The following is a 17223-nucleotide window of genomic DNA, read 5'->3' as shown; positions in this document are numbered from 1 at the left end:
AATGCTAATCTATATAGAATCGTTGTGCAGAACACTATCCAATAGTATATTTTCTGTCTGATTTTTTATCTGAAGCCAAATTAGATCACAGAAAATTATTTAAAATACTCGATTTGCTTTATAAAGTAAGTTTATAAGCACAAACATGGTTTTAATCTCATATATTGTCGTGTATTGATGGTGTGCTAAGCTAACATGCTAGCTAGCCCTAGGTGCACCTGCCACCTAGAAGTTATATTTTTATTATTTTTTTGAATGCTTACTGAAATGTTTCTTTATTCAAGAAATGCATTTGATACAGTTTAAAATGTAAGGGTGAACTTTGAGAAAAGAAATTAGTGACTGAAACCATATGAATAGCCTGTGAATAGCCAGTCGTTAGTAACTATAATGCAGACAAAAGAAATGCATATTTACAGCCATAACCAGGCTGGAGAGATGTGAATGTGTGCAGGGGGAGACTGAGACTGAATGGGGCTCGTTTGCACCACAAAACAATAAAGACAATATACTGGATAGATGGTTAGAAGATGACAATAAACATCAGTAGCATTTTAGCCAAATCAAAATAAAGTCACATGACATGGTTTTGAAAAACATTTCACTAAATACAGAGTTTTGGACTTATTATCTTAAGATTTTAAACATAAAATGTTTAGACATGTGGCATTAGCTGTAGTGCATTTCTAGATTGCTCCAGTGCCAACTTCAATTTTATTTTCATGAGGATATTTCATAAAAAATTATTTCTAATAACTTTACAAAACTTTGAAGCTATTTATAACAATTTTTGTCATTATGACAATAATTAATTCTACATTTACAATAAACTGCCAGGTGTCAGCTTTCAAATGAGATCATACTTGTGCTTTTAGTACAAAGGGTTCATGAACTGTATCTGTTTCAGTTTGGGTATGTCATTTCTGGGGATTTTTCAAAAGTGGGGTTGCAGCTTAACAGGTTAAAAATCATAAAAAAATTGACATCCTATTCACAGGATGCATCCTGCATACTACACACAAATAGTATGGGACTAGTAGTATGCCTTTCCAAACGCACCTCATTTCTTTGTAAGAGTTTGCAGTGGACTGTGTCCAACATTAAATGTACGTAATTTAATTCCCTCTGGTGATGTCATGTTCAGGCTCAGTTGTGTAAAAGCCCAGCCCAGACTCTAGAGACATCCACAGCTGTCTGTACCTGAGCCCAGCCACAAGCTAAAATACATCCATTCCCTTATAATACATCCATCTCCTGCAATGCTAAACCACAGTCTGGTCTGTTTGGCAGTCAGAGTGACCCGGAGTCAATGTGGTGTTGTCAGAGTCTACCACAGTCACACACCCTGTGGAGGAATGAGAGTCTACTGCCATTATTTCATAATGTAAATGTCACACGTTTCCTCCGAGGATACGGGGGGACGGACTGACGTCACCGGCCCAGATGCTAATGTGAATTACCACCTCCCCCCGCCAGAAGAACATTACTGGTGTTGTGACGTGCATGTACATATGTGTTGGTCATTGGTCATGTGGAAAGAAATGTCTCAGTTGAGTCCCAGCATTTTCTGTGTGACCTTCATTCATTGTAGTGGCAGATATTTGAGATGTGTAAAATCATGTCAGCGATGCTTTATAAACACTCACAGGATACTCTGTTGCAATGCCTTCTGCCCTTAAGAGAAACCCATTGTTTTCAGATAGCGTATGCATGACTGTTTGGAAACAGAAAAGCTCTGTTCCAGAACCTAGCGAGATGCCTTGCTGTTTAATGTCTAAGGCGGGGCCATTCACACATTTTTCCATTTCACTGTGCTACTTTTCCATTGATTTTCATAGCAAATGTGTGAGACGTATATCATTAACCATCGCGCTTGCATCTTTTGCAGCATCTTGCATATTGCATGGCATTCTAAAAACAAGTGCCCGGTTGCATAAAGCACCTTAAGTTTTTCCCTTAAGTATGATACATATGAAAGACAACATTTCGTTGATTAGTTTTGGATAGATTATACATTTTTACTGTAAAATATCTGCCACCTCAAATAAGCTTTTGTTTGCCAATATTTGCTCATATTAAATATAGTATGTTTTGTCAAAAATAAAGTTATCAAATAATCAATCAAATCCTTACCTTTGAAATATGTATGATAAAATGTATACTTTAGTTTTTACAAAGAAAGATTACACTTGAATTGTTGTAATTGTAACCTTTTTAATAAAAAAATATATTTACAAGGTAGATGTAAACAAACTATTAAAAGGTAAATATAAGCCTTTTCTTTAAATAATTTTATTGTGTTTTATTAGTGACAAATTTGGGGAGAGGATAAATATTCCAAAACTGAAAATACAGTATGAGAATTAACTGCACAATTACTAGACATGTTTTCCTTGGATATTATAGGCCAAATTGCAAGCACAATATGTGGAAAAATAAAAAAGAATTGAGTTGCTTCCAACTGTTGCTCTTGCATTCTTGTGGCTCAGTGACTCACCTGAATGAAAGGGTCATTAAGTATGCAGGCCCCATTGTCTCTTCAGGTGTGAACCACTAAATATGCATGATCGTTGACGCCCACTCCGCATATTGCCTTTCCAAACAGAAAGTGCTTTGCAAAATTCAAATCAATGTATTGTGTTATGTGAATGATAAGGCAGGGTGATTTTCACATCATTTTGAAGAAAAAACACTAGGTGATGACATCCATTAGACAAAAGTCTTATTGGCACATATTTAGAATGTGTTTTATGGCCTTATTTCAGAAACTTTAGTTTTTAGTTTTTTCAATAACCATGCATAAACATTATTCTCTCAAAAATGCAGACATGTACATTCTTGTTGCTCACATATTATGGTAGCCCTGTTTGTGCTAAATAGTGTGTAATTTTTTTTTGCCATTAATATGTTTATAAGCAACTGAAAAAAGCACAAATGTCAGGGCATGTCAGAACATCTCAAGGACCCCAAAAACAGCCCAGACCCCAGAGGGTTAAGGGGCGATTTCCCCTTACCTAAGAGAATAACTTAAGGGTGTTGCATACAGTATAATCTCTTAAACGGTTCTCTTAGGTAAGGGAAACATTTAAGTGTTTCACGACAGCGATCCTGGATTCACGTTATAAAAGTCTGTTGTTGCCATAGATATGCAAAACTTTTCTGTTTACGCACTGGTCTTCGTGTGTTTGGGGCGCCTGTATTCTGATATGTGTGCCATCAATAACACCACATATGCGAGGAAAACCTGCTTTCCGAAAAAAAATTGGTTTGAATGACCTCCTGGTCATGACGGGATGGAAACTTGACCTTTGCGTTTAAATGACGGGAAAGAGCCCCCGCAACCCAGTGAACCACTCTGCTGACAGACGATTTATGCACGTGGAAAACATCTCCCACTACGTCTGAAAACTTCCAGTTGCAAAAAACGCAGTGCTATAAGCAGTTGTAACACCGCAGGTAAAGAGTGGTTGCTATGTGTGACATGATCAAGGTCGCCATCTAGTTTGTAAGCGATGTCGAATATTGCGCGTCGATCAAATCGGTATTCTTGCAACAATTTTTCATCGCTAAGATGGTCCAAAGGGTTCTCCCTATCCCTAAAAATTCTTCTTGGCACATAATGATCTTCAGCTGGTTCCATAAATTCAGCCATGTCGTCTTATTTTTGTCTGCTTTACTCTTAAGGTTACGATTTCCAAACCTTAAGTTATACTTAGGGAAATGACCGTTAAGGGGTTTTATGCAACACTTAACGCTTTTTAAGGGATTACTTAAGTGAAAAAAAAGCATTTAAGGGAAATTCTAAGTGTTTATGACGTTTCGCTTAAAGAAACCCTTAAGTAACACTTAAGGGTTTTTTTCTGCAACACCCTTAGGTTTAAGGGAAACATAAGGGCGAACTTAAGGGAAAATTACACTTAAGGCGCTTTATGCAACCTGGCACAGGTGCTCAAGTTAAAAGAAGTTAAGCTTTTAAAAAATGCATCTCCATAGCTTGCAGGATTTTTTCCCATTGCACTGACTTGTGTCTGGGGTTGTGTAACAAAACCAGACCAATTGCTTTTGAATAGCCCAATTGATATTTAAAACCCACCCAATCATGGCCAAAACTAGCCCAATCACGTTCGCTTACTGCCTGTGTTTCATGTTTTTAACAGCAAAAATGTTTTCTGTGTGAACCTGCCATGAATAGACAGCTGCTTTCAAAGGCAACATTTACGTCTAACAACATGCCTAATGTAAAACACAGCATGCTGTTAAGCTAATGATGCAGTAATATAATTAACATAAAAATACATAATGACAAAGACTATAGAATAACACAAGACGGGTCACTCGTATGGTTTTGAATGGGGAAGAATAAGTCCTGCCTTCTAAATAAGAGCCAATCACCGATTGCCGTTAGAAGCTCCGGTTCCTATAGAAACAGTCAGACGTGATTCAAGCGTTTAGAAACACAATTTATGAGACATTTGTTATCAGATTTCATTGGTGATTTCAAATATGACATTAATCATAAGCTTGGCGAACAGTTTTGGAGAATTTGATGTTTCCCCATTTAAAGAGATAGAGCTGCACTTGCATGCCCAAGAGGGATTTCAAAGATGGCCGCCAAGTGAAATGACTTCTCTTAAAGGGACTTTGATAATGCATACAGATATTAGGCACACAAAAAACAAAATGCATTTAAATGTTTTCATCAGTACTTTTCAGTTGTAAATACTTTGACCAGTTAGAACAGTCATTATTTTTGCAGTTCTGTGTTGACGCTAGTGCCGCTTCAGCTTCAGTGAACTTTGATGAACTTCCTCAATGGTAGATTGTGTCCTGGGTCTCATGGTCTGCTCATAAGAACCATTTTATCTGCATATCCTGATCATAACACAGTTCAGTGCCTATTAAAATCAGTTGGAACACCAAGAGTCTGTGTGTGAGTGCTGATGTGGCAGGTTAAAAAGGCAAATGTTTTTCTGCTGCACTGGGACAGAGAGTGCTTTGTGTAATGATGAGCTTCTTCAAAGAAGTTCTTTTTCACTCTCAATGAGTACCATGTCAGTTTTGGGTGAAACTCCATTAAGACCCTTTAGAGATCCAACTCTTTTAAACCTTTCTTGAATTGACAACGGTATTATACTGCACATGTGGAAAAATAAATGACAGAACCATTTATAAATGAGGTAAACAGAAGTGCTCTTAATGACCGTTATCACATGGGGACATTGTCACAAGGGACACTATAAGCTTTGAACTCAAATGTCAAATTACTCAAAAGTTTGTTCTCCTTTTTTGTGACTCTTATCCTGCAGGATAAAATTTTAGTATCATCATATTTTTGTTACTGAGTGGTTAAATATCTGATCTGGTAGCTGCAATAATTGAGTGTAGAGCTATAGGATGAATGTAAGGCCCTTGAGCCAAAAAAATAACCATCATTTCCTCTATGTAGATTGTTTCATTAATGTACTGCCATTGCATAAAAGTATCCGAATGACTAATTATTAGCATTTTGTTCTCTTTCTCAGGCCAAACAGAAGGATGGTTGTGAGCGCAGCGAGGCATCAGCTTTGTCTCCGGCTGCTGAAGAGGAGCCCTTCTCATGGCCAGGGCCTAAAACATTGCACCTACGCCGCACCTCTCATGGCTTTGGTTTCACACTCCGTCACTTCATCGTGTACCCGCCGGAGTCAGCTGTGCAGTCTTCTCTCAAGGTCAGTTCACAGCAAACACACGCATAAGAGTGACCCAGATCATTGGGTCGATTGGTTTTGTCAGTTTGTTTCCTAAACGTAATTCAGCTTCAGAGTCTATTTTCTCCATCTACATCTACAGGCCTCACATCACCTTGTGTTTTTCGGCGCTGTCAATTCTCAGTATACTGAACTGTGGGTTGTAGAAATAAATTGTGTATTTCAGCATATTTCACTGCAGTGTTATAGCTGACCTTTCTCAAAAGTGCCGTTCCAGTGTCAGTCAGTCAAATTTTTTTGGGATCCTATCCTTCACCGTCAGCTACTGTCAAGCCTTTTATAAAGTCTATGCCACATTTTGGGATTTTGTTGGTGTAACAGTTTAAGTCCAAGGACGAAGAAGAAGGTATAAATAACGACAGTCTTTATTAAATATAAGCCAAGCACTCGAAACAGTGTGCCATGCACAAACAATACTGGACAAAGAATGAGTGAAGGTGAGGAATTTAAATACACATGGTGATGAACTAAATGATGAACAGCTGTGATGAACAAATGATTACCGGTATGCATGAAAAACAGACTGATAGAAATCAAAACTATCAACTAATCAAAACAGTCTAAACAGACTGATAGAAATCAAAACTATCAACTAATCAAAACAGTCTAAACAGACTGATAGAAATCAAAACCATATCTGAGCATAACTGTGACAGTTAGTTGTAGTGATGCACTAAAACTAGGTTTTTTACCGACACACTGAAACCAAAATTAACGTTTCATTTAGCTAACCCCCCCCCCCCCCCAAATTTTAAAATTTAATAATCTACACGTATAAAACATAAACTGAGTTGTAAACATTTAAATTGTAGTTTTTATATCAACTTCTTAATTATATAATTGGTTCTATTCCAGTTTGTTGTTGAATATATATATATATATATATATATATATATATATATATATATATATATATATATATATATATATATATATATATATATATATATATATATATATATATGTGTGTGTGTGTGTGTGTGTGTGTCACAGGTGGCTGCTATAACAGGACACAATGACGAAGATTCAAACAAAATAGTCTTTAATCCAAATATATCACAGGAGAGCTCAGGGAAATAGACAAAATGCACATTTACATTGATGACAATGAACTGAAGCTAATTAACCCATTTAATCCCACCGGTCACAATAGTGACCGTAAAAAAATGTTTCATTTCTAAGGCTATAAAAATGTTACTGAATGATCTATCAATGCATTTCCAGCAGATATTGAAATAATAAAGGGTCTCAATGAAATATGTGCAGTGTCGCATGTTTACTGTAAATTGTCACATGACCAGAGCTGTTTACTTCCTGTTTGCGCCAAGAGAAGAGGATGGCAGCAAGAAAGCTCCCAAAGAAAAGGTTATTAAAGTATGTTAAAATAAAGATAGGACATAGATTTTTGGTACACATCATGTTTAAGGTGTCTAGTATTGATATATGCATTTGCAATTACTCAACTTTATTTAATGTGGTCATAGCACTCACAAACATGTCAACGGCAACAATAGTGACCGGTGGGATAACCCATTGTATCTACATGTAATACACATAGGCTAACTGTTCTACCTTACTTTCTGCTGCTACCTAACTTTCTACCTAATTTTACACACAGACACACACACAGAAACACACACACAGAAACACACACACACACACGGACCCAAGGAAGACTAGCTAGCTAGCTAATTCTGCTAGCTAATTGTGCTGCTACCTAACTTCCTACCTACTGCAACTTTCCACACAAACACACAAACACACACACACACACACAGACTAGCTAGCTAACTAATTCTACCTAACTTTACACACACACACACACACACACACACACACACACGCACAAGTGGTCTAGGAAGAAAATCTGAAAAAAAACCCCATCAAAATGTCCTAAATGGCCAAGATCCTATCCCGTGGCCTCGAGACACTATCCCGTGGCCTCCAGACACTATCCCGTGACCTCGAGACACTATCCCGTGGCCTCCAGACACTATCCCGTGGCCTCCAGACACTATTCCTTGGCCTCGAGACACTATCCCTTGGCCTCGAGACACTATACCGAGGCCTCGAGACACTATCCGGTGGCCTCGAGACACTATCCCGTGGCCTCGAGACACTATCCCGAGGCCTCGAGACACTATCCCGTGGCCTCGAGACACTATCCCGTGGCCTCCAGACACTATCCCGTGGCCTCGAGACACTATCCCGTGGCCTCGAGACACTATCCCGAGGCCTCCAGACACTATCCCAAGGCCTCCAGACACTATCCCGTGGCCTCGAGACACTATCCCGAGGCCTCCAGACACTATCCCTAGGCCTCCAGACACTATCCCGTGGCCTCGAGACACTATCCCGTGGCCTCGAGACACTATCCCGAGGCCTCCAGACACTATCCCGAGGCCTCCAGACACTATCCCGTGGCCTCCAGACACTATCCCGTGGCCTCGAGATACTATCCCGTGGCCTCGAGATGGTATCCCGTGGCCTCCAGATACTATCCCGTGACCTCAAGACACTATCCCGGGGCCTCCAGACACTATCCCGTGGCCTCGAGACACTATCCAGTGGCCTCGAGACACTATCCCGTGGCCTCCAGACACTATCCCGTGGCCTCCAGACATTATCCCGTGGCCTCGAGATACTATCCCGTGGCCTCTAGATGGTATCCCGTGGCCTCCAGATACTATCCCGTGACCTCAAGATACTATCCCGAGGCCTCCAGACACTATCCCGTGGCCTCGAGACACTATCCCGTGGCCTCCAGACACTATCCCGTGGCCTCCAGACACTATCCCGTGGCCTCCAGACATTATCCAGTGGCCTCGAGATACTATCCCGTGGCCTCGAGATGGTATCCTGTGGCCTCCAGATACTATCCCGTGACCTCAAGATACTATCCCGAGGCCTCCAGACACTATCCCGTGGCCTCGAGACACTATCCCGTGGCCTCCAGACACTATCCCGAGGCCTCGAGACACTATCCCGTGGCCTCCAGACACTATCCCGTGGCCTCCAGACACTATCCCGTGGCCTCCAGACACTATCCCGAGGCCTCCAGACACTATCCCGTGGCCTCGAGACACTATCCCGTGGCCTCCACACACTATCCCGAGGCCTCGAGACACTATCCCGTGGCCTCCAGACACTATCCCGTGGCCTCCAGACACTATCCCGTGGCCTCCAGACACTATCCCGTGGCCTCGAGATGGTATTCCGTGGCCTCCAGATACTATCCCGTGACCTCAAGATACTATCCCGAGGCCTCCAGACACTATCCCGTGGCCTCGAGACACTATCCCGTGGCCTCCAGACACTAACCCGTGGCCTCGAGATACTATCCCGTGGCCTCGAGATACTATCCCGTGGCCTCGAGATGGTATCCCGTGGCCTCCAGATACTATCCCGTGACCTCAAGATACTATCCCGAGGCCTCCAGACACTATCCCGTGGCCTCGAGACACTATCCCGTGGCCTCGAGACACTATTCCGTGGCCTCGAGATACTATCCCGTGGCCTCTAGATAGTATCCCGTGGCCTCAAGATACTATCCCGTGGCCTCAAGATAGTATCCCGTGGCCTCAAGATACCATTTCGTGACCTCAAGATACCATCCCGTGGCCTCAAGATACTATCCCGTGGCCTCAAGATACTATCCCGTGGCCTCAAGATAGTATCTTGTGGCCTCAAGATAGTATCTTAAGGATTTTATACACTCTTATGCACGCACGCACACACACACACACACACACACACAAAAACACACACCCAAACACACACACACACACACACACACACACAAAAACACACACACACACACACACACACACACACACACAAACACACTGCACAGGTCAAATAGACCTATATTCAGTCTGTCCAATGGTTGATACAACACAGTATCCCACCGGTCACAATTGTGACCGATCATAAAACACACTTTTTCACACATTTTTCCATGAAAATTTTAAAAAATTATGATTGATTGTTTCAAAGGGATACTAATGACACATGATTTGGATATTTTTGTGTCTGAGAAAAATTTGGGATTAAATGGGTTAATGGGCAACAGGTGAGTGGGATATACAATCAAGGGGACAAACTGGCTCACACTGGGAAACTGGGTCACACGGGCAAACAGGCACTGAACTTAAAACACACTGAAAATGATCACAACCCTGATTATATATACAGTCAGGGTTTTGATATTTAAAAAAGGACTGTAATAACTTGTTTTCATGACAGATTTATTCAAACATGCATCAAATAATGAAGCTTGAGTAAAAATATTACGAATATGTAATGTAGTGGGTATATTTAGAAAATGCTCCTCCGTAGAGCATTTTTTCTAGCTAACTACTAGTGAGTTTATGATCGCTGAATGTCTTTCCTGAAGTAAATGCAACGTTATGTGATATTGTTTACAAACTGTTTTATTCAAATGTTTCTGCGGTTGAAACACTGATTGAGTGATTACATGAGACAAAATACATGTCAGCAAGTTGTACTGGTTGTTTTAACACACCGTCCAATGTTCATTCCTGTTTTATTTCTGAGTGACATCAGCCTAGTGGCCCCTCATCCATAAAGAGATTAAAGCTCTGTTGTCCCACCATCACCAGCCGTCAGATAATGCTAGTACCATCAACTGTTTTCAGATAATGCTTCCTTACAGATTACTGTCAGCAAACATGTGATTCACATTAATCCCTATGTCAGGCAAATATATGACATCAAAACTTGACACAAACATAGGAATGAGATCTATTTTTCTGTCTCACTGACCCCAAACAGTATTTCAGTATTATAATCTGTTTTTTTATTATTATTATTCTTTATTGGTATTCATTTGTTATTAATGTAAAGTTTTCTGGAATGCTTAACTAGGTTTTAGGTGTAGCTTGGATTACACTTCAAATGGAACATGATTTCGATCCCACACAGCTTTTGATTTCATGAACGTTTTTGAAACATCTGAGTATTAACACTCTTTTATCTTCTCTCTCTTTCAGGATGAAGACAATAGCAGCAGAGGTGAGTTTAACTGGTCTGTGATCCACATTCACTGCATTTGTTTATTTAAGGCTTTTCTCTGATGCCTGCTACAGATCTCTGCAATCCTATAAGATCATTATAAATCACACTGTACAACATGGATCTAAAAAACTTGGGTACAACATGTATGTAGACTGTATGATGATGACACCTACTGAATCGTAGTCTACAACGCAAGTTAGTATAGAAGAATAAAACGTCATTAGCATGCGCTAGTGGTAAACAAATAGAGTAAGATGAATCGCACTTTGGCAATTGTGGTTTTTATGTGCACTGAAAAAAGGAGGAAGCGAAAAAGGAGAATATGGAGTGAAAGAGGAGAATAGGCGAAAGAGGCCAATTTTACAAATGGAGCTTGAAGTCAGTAGTTTTAAGTTTTAGCATCATGTCGCGTTGATCAATATGCTTTTTCATGTTGCATTTTTGTTGGCCAGTCAGTAGATGTAGGTCGTAGCAGCAAACTCACTGTGATTTGAGGTTTATGCTTCATAGTAATAGGTAGGAGATTCTCAGAACTTCAGTTCTGTATCTACTGTGTCTGTCATGAGAGTGAGGTGTTATCTTCAGTGGCCTGTGTCTGACCTTGCACTCTGCGAATTGCTGGGAATCTTTAACGCACGCTCCCGGGGCAGGAAAACTCCCAGCTGGCAGTGCAGCGTGCTCTGTGGCGGTTGATCAGCTGTGGGCTGGTGTTTGGTTACTGAAGAAGATTGCCATAAAGGTTTGTGGAGTTACAAATCATACAAGATATTTGCAAAATAATAATAATTATAAAATAATTATCAGTAGCCGTGAAGTAGAGAGGTTTACAGGAATAGGGCTCCAGTATAGATGCACATGATGTCACAGGAGGCGGGAGTTGGTGTTCAGCTTGTATACTGTGAAAAACACACAAAACACATCTAAAATGGTATAGAGCTGTGTGAATGACTGTACAAATAGATTCAACAAGAAATCAGAGCTCTCTTTTTACAGACTGCCAAATGCTACAGAAAAGAGAAGCAAATGGATCAGTGCAATTCCCAGAAAAAACTAGGCTAGGCAGCGAAACGTGGATTGGCAGTTACAATTTTGTGTCAGATATATAGATTTTTGGGGTAAAATCATACCCTAGGTTATATATTGTATTGACAACTCATCAATTAAATATGGCCAAGCGTCAAGTCATGTCAAATTTATTTGTATTGCTCTTTCAAAGCAGCTTTGCAGAAAGTCATAATGTTATGTCTATAAAGCCTTGGTACTTTACTAAGTTTTAGGGCTGGGCGATATGATGAGGTATAACATTGATGTAAGTGATCAACTGGATTTAGATCTACCTATATTGTATTTATAATGTTGTATATCAGATAAAGGGTTCACAGGCTTTGCTTTATGTATTTATACTGCATTGAAATCAGGTTCATATAAATGTCAGGAAAACCCGATTCTTAGCCACATGTTAATGTCCATGGACCACTGTTTTTTTGGTAGATTGTGAGAATCACTGTCTAGTTTGTCTAGAAATGGATTAATTTGCAATAAGTATTTTTTATAGTAGTCTATCCATGTCTATGACTTGCTCTGGTCAAAGCAGCACCATCTCTCTCTCTCTCTCTCTCTCTCTCTCTCTCTCTCTCTCTCTCTCTCTCTCTCTCTCTCTCTCTCTCTCTCTCTCTCTCTCTCTCTCTCTCTCTCTCTCTCTCTCTCTCTCTCTCTCTCTCTCTCTCTCTCTCTCTCTCTCTCTCTCTCTGTTCTGCTGCAGTGTTTGTCAGATTTCCCCTCATTCATATCCGAATCACGTCTGATACGCCCCATTATGACAACAGGAAAACCCACTCTGGCTTTCATCTCCTGCACGTATTTGTAATTTTTACTGCACGCACACTCTCAGTAGCTGATTAGTCAATACGGCATTCCAGCTTTAGGACTCTTTTAACCTTAGAGATTTTTCTGTATAGAAGGATGGCAACTAAATGTTTCAATGACAAATTGAAACATTCAATGACAAATTGAAACATTCACAAATTTTCATTTGTGTCCTTAATATTTTTGTTATGTAGTCATATAAAAGCAAATAGGCATTCGAGATTTGATTACAGTCAAGTTCTGTATGCCCAAATAGGAAACTAATTCACAATTAAAGTAATTCCAACATGCTAAATTGTTTGTAGTAATTAAGGCACCAATTACAGCCCATTTACAGGCAGAGCTAAAGATATATTGATGTCCACTTACAGCTGACGGATGTGTAGTGATGTTCCCTAGAACAGCTGTAGCGAATTGATCTGCCTTTCAGTTAAATATTTGGTAAAGAGCTTTTCCTGCAGGAAATTGAGCAGCAGAAATTTCTTGTAACCGTTCCTAAATGGTGCATTCCAGAGAGTTCTGCAACGGGGGGTGTGTAACTTGAGACTTACACACACACACACACACACACACACACACACACACACACACACACACACAGATTTATTGAAGTGTTAAGGAAATGCTGCCCGCATGTGTAACACACGCCTTCATTTGGCAGCTTGTATTACTCTGCTGAAGGGCATTAATACTCTTCATACTTCGGAGTGTGCTCTTGGTACTTGCTATAACATTGCTTGTTTGTTTCTAGATGATTTCTGGCCCATGCCAAAAGAATCCCAATCCCAAATGAGTCTCTATGATATTCTGGTTTAACTTGAAGGCCTTTCCTTATCATAGTGATTTTTACCTTAAAGCTGGGCACAGACTACAAGAGTTTTTAAATCTTAATGGATTGTGAAATCTGGTTGCATCACGCACATATGGAGGATCAAATCTCAAACCTGCACACACTACAAAATTTGAAAATCATGCAAGGCACATCACACACTACAATATATTCTTAAGATAATCATGCCAGATTTAGCACCTCACATGATCTCACAGGGAAACGGATGTAAATAAAATGGATGCTGTGTCACGGAAACTTGCTGTAGATATTATATGATGAAAGACAAGCAGTCGTGTTGTTTCCACATTTCGACCAGCCTCCATCTTCGTTGTCCACCAGACCCGTACAGCTGCTTGTTGTTTCGCGGTGGCCTTTTCAAAAATTCTGTCACTTCCGTCTTCTTGTACCCTGGTAATCCAGAGTTCTCGCGAGAGCACAAGTTGAATTTGCTCAGCGAGTTACTCTGGTGTCGAGTAATGATGCTCATTAAATAGGCTCATTAAATATCTGAGCTGCACCAATCACATCGGGTAATCTGATATAGGCGGGCCAGAGGCGAGCTAAACAGATGACGACAGCGCTGTGACGTCGAAGTCATTAGTAAACATTGCAAGATAGCTATGGACGAACACCAGTTGTTTGAAACGGCTTTGGCCGCTACAATTAACGAGTTAGACTTGGCTTTTTATCTATAAGAGGAACAGAAGACGCCGCTTGAATTGTTCCTTTACAAGAAGGATGTTTTCGCTATTTTGCCGACCGGATACGGTAAGAGTCTAATCTACCAATTAGCTCCGCTGGTAGCTAAGATTATGGGGTTTATTGTTGTGATTGGTCGTAGTGTTATCCAATTGCGTGCAGTGAGATTTTCAAATGCATGCTTGGTGCCGCCCCTCGAGCTGGCCAATTTTCATTAGTCGATGCCAGACCATTAATCTTTTAGATTTAGGTCTGGATTTCCAGGCTAGTCTCCTTGTAGACTTGTCTCTCATTGGCTATTGTGGAAGTATTGACGCAATCATAGTCATGATCATCACGACTTAAAATCCTAAATATCAAACATGTTTGATATTGTTGGGACGGCCCCGGTGTGTCCGCGAGCAGGTCGGGAGGTTTAAGATTTGATCTGTAAACACCTCACATTACCAGATAATCTGCGCCGAACATCGGAACCAACTGATGCCTTTGACGCGTTTTTTTTCCTCTGAATGTCGGCAGGGGTAAATCAGGTATAAATCAGCCTGAAACTCCTGTAGTCTGAGCCTGGTTTAAGGCACCGACACACTACAAGATAATCGAGCCAATTTTGGGCCCAATTCTCCCCTTCCGACAATCCTAGGTAAAGTCCTGATTATCTTTATGGTTCTACAGATTATCTTATCAGATTTTCCTGTTGTGAGATGTGTGTTAAGAGTGATTGAATCTGTTCAGAAGAACGTCGGGGTTGCACTGATCTCAAATCGTAAGTATACAACATGTTGAATATTTACGATCAGAACTCCTTTTGTGTGGAGGGAACAAACCCGAGGACACACTCGCACGTGCTCTGTATATTGTCACATGGAACGAAATGATACCCAATCAGAAAGCAAGCTGATGGAAGACAGAACCATAACATTTTTTCTTTTTTTCCACAAATTTTCTGTAAAAAGCAGTCCAGATATTATTATCGCTATTTCTTCTTTCCCGTCATCCGCCATGTTTGTTTACTCTAAAGTTTTTACTTTCTGTAGTGAATAATTGACTGAGGTTTGCGACTTCTTCATCACCATAATAGAGCAAAGTTTGCACGGTGATTGTGCGATATCTACTGGCTTGCCTTTATGGTTTAAAATGGAAATATTTCCAATATTGTGCGAAAATTTTCTCTATCAACAATTGCTTGCAAAATGATGGACAGCGATTTAGATTTTGCAAGCTGCGCCACTGGTCGGGATTCTGGTTGTTTGTGAATGGAATCTGTTAGTGTGTGATGCGCTGTCTTGGTCACACTCCACACACTATAGGAACAAAACTGTTAAATCTACAGTATGTTTTTTTTATTATTGTTATTCTTTTGACCTCATTTTGTGTGATCTACAGAAGAAAGAAAGCAAATATTTCGATTTATCTCAAGTTTATAATGACCTGAGAGTGAGGAAATGATGACAGTATTCATTTTTTATTTTTGATGAACTATTACTTTAAATGTCAGATTGCTTTGCTTTATAACTTACATCCTGGCTTACACTTTTCAGAATGCAACAAGTGAAATCAAGTGTTTGAATCAAGCATTTGCGCTCATCTGCCTGTGGGAGTTTTTTTTTTTTTTTTTCAAAGCTTAGTCTGCCGTCATATGAACAAACAACCACTAAGAAATACCTCAGAGAAATTCGGGTTTCTACATCATGTCACCAAACAAGACAAACTAGGATGTTTTCTTCCTCTTTTGCTTCTTATCATTGCATAGGACTAGATGTTTCCTCACAGTAATTAGGATGTTTATTTGTGTAACATATATGCAGAAGAAGCCACAGGCATGTGTGTGGATGGAGATCTGCTCTCCACGTGCAGACAATCTGGGTGGAATGGTTGGATATCTTCCCATTTGAGCTGTGTATAATCAGCTTTATGAGATCAGCACTCTTACCGCCTTTAAAATATGTTTGAAAGAATTACACAATGTTTGTGTGTCTTTGTTGACTTTTGCTTTAAAGCTGTACAGCCAAGAATATATTTCACTCATTTTCCATCATTCCTCTCACCCTCAAACTAGATGTGTAAGGTGTTGAGCTGAGGGAAAATTCACATATTGCGCCATTTTTACTAAACCGCTTTGTCATTTTAGTTTGGTTTTTTTGTTTGTTTGTTTGCAAGTTTTTTTTTTTTTTGCACAAACACTGTGCATTTCATTATAGAATGCACCAAATTCAGCAATTTCAGTTAACAGGACACTATAACCACCCACAAAAAGCTGGTTGTAAACAGGTTTATTGGAAAACAATCTCCTATCCAGATGTGACATAAAAAGTTAATTGTGTTTAATATAAAATGTAATCATAAATATAAAGTAATATATAAATAAAAATGTTAATCAGAATTCAAATCAAATAATTTGTCCTAACCAACCACAAATGCAAAACTACAATCCATCTGAATTGTGCTTTACATTTTTGGGGGGTGTTGTGCCAGGTAGCCCCGCCTACTGTGAAAACTCTTCGGATCTAAAAGATGATTATGGAAGTTTAGAATCCGATGTTAAAGCAATTTCCAAGTTCCACAAGGAAAAGGTTAGGAACACCCTCAAGAAAACACTCATTCACTAGTTTCTGCCACTGTATGGTCGCATTTCTTTGTATTAAAAGGGCAATTTCCCCTTGCAAATTGAGATCAGTTTGTTTGCTAAACTGGGTGATTTGTATTATACCTTAAAATGCATTTTTGGATTCTACCTTTCTTGTAATGTGTGATATAGCTTTTTGTGAATGTAAAAGGTCTGCAAAGTTCAAACACTGTAGTTGTTGCTGAGGCCTGGAAGAGTTTGGTTTGTGTTTTCGACATGTTTAGCAGATGCTGTTTTCTTCGCTACGAAAGCAAATCCACTTTGCATGCACTTCCAAAGGATGAAGACTCAAGCTCGAGTTGATACGATAAAACCGACACCATCATTACTGTTCGTGTCACTGCTGAGGAAGCTTCTGGAGCTGAACTACAGATATGGTAATGAGCATATAGTTTCCAACACGTGCTGTAAGCGGTAGA

At 39.9% G+C, this 17223-nt stretch overlaps 1 protein-coding gene across 4 annotated transcripts in view; it reads left to right on the top strand.

The window, feature by feature from the left end:
* arhgap21a (Rho GTPase activating protein 21a) overlaps positions 1-17223 on the top strand; it is a 111379-nt gene that overhangs the window by 55171 nt on the left and 38985 nt on the right. For all 4 annotated transcript variants that reach the window (XM_081353319.1, XM_081353320.1, XM_081353318.1 and 1 more), the window contains 2 exons: positions 5523-5708; positions 10760-10781. In XM_081353319.1, coding sequence (XP_081209445.1) covers positions 5523-5708; positions 10760-10781 — 208 coding nt within the window. The remainder of the gene's footprint in view (positions 1-5522; positions 5709-10759; positions 10782-17223) is intronic.

This window comes from Scardinius erythrophthalmus (genome assembly GCF_964197995.2).
Source record: "Scardinius erythrophthalmus genome assembly, chromosome: 22".
NCBI lineage: Eukaryota > Metazoa > Chordata > Actinopteri > Cypriniformes > Leuciscidae > Scardinius > Scardinius erythrophthalmus.
Note: the sequence above shows the minus strand (reverse complement) of the source record. Positions and strands in the feature narration are given on the sequence as shown.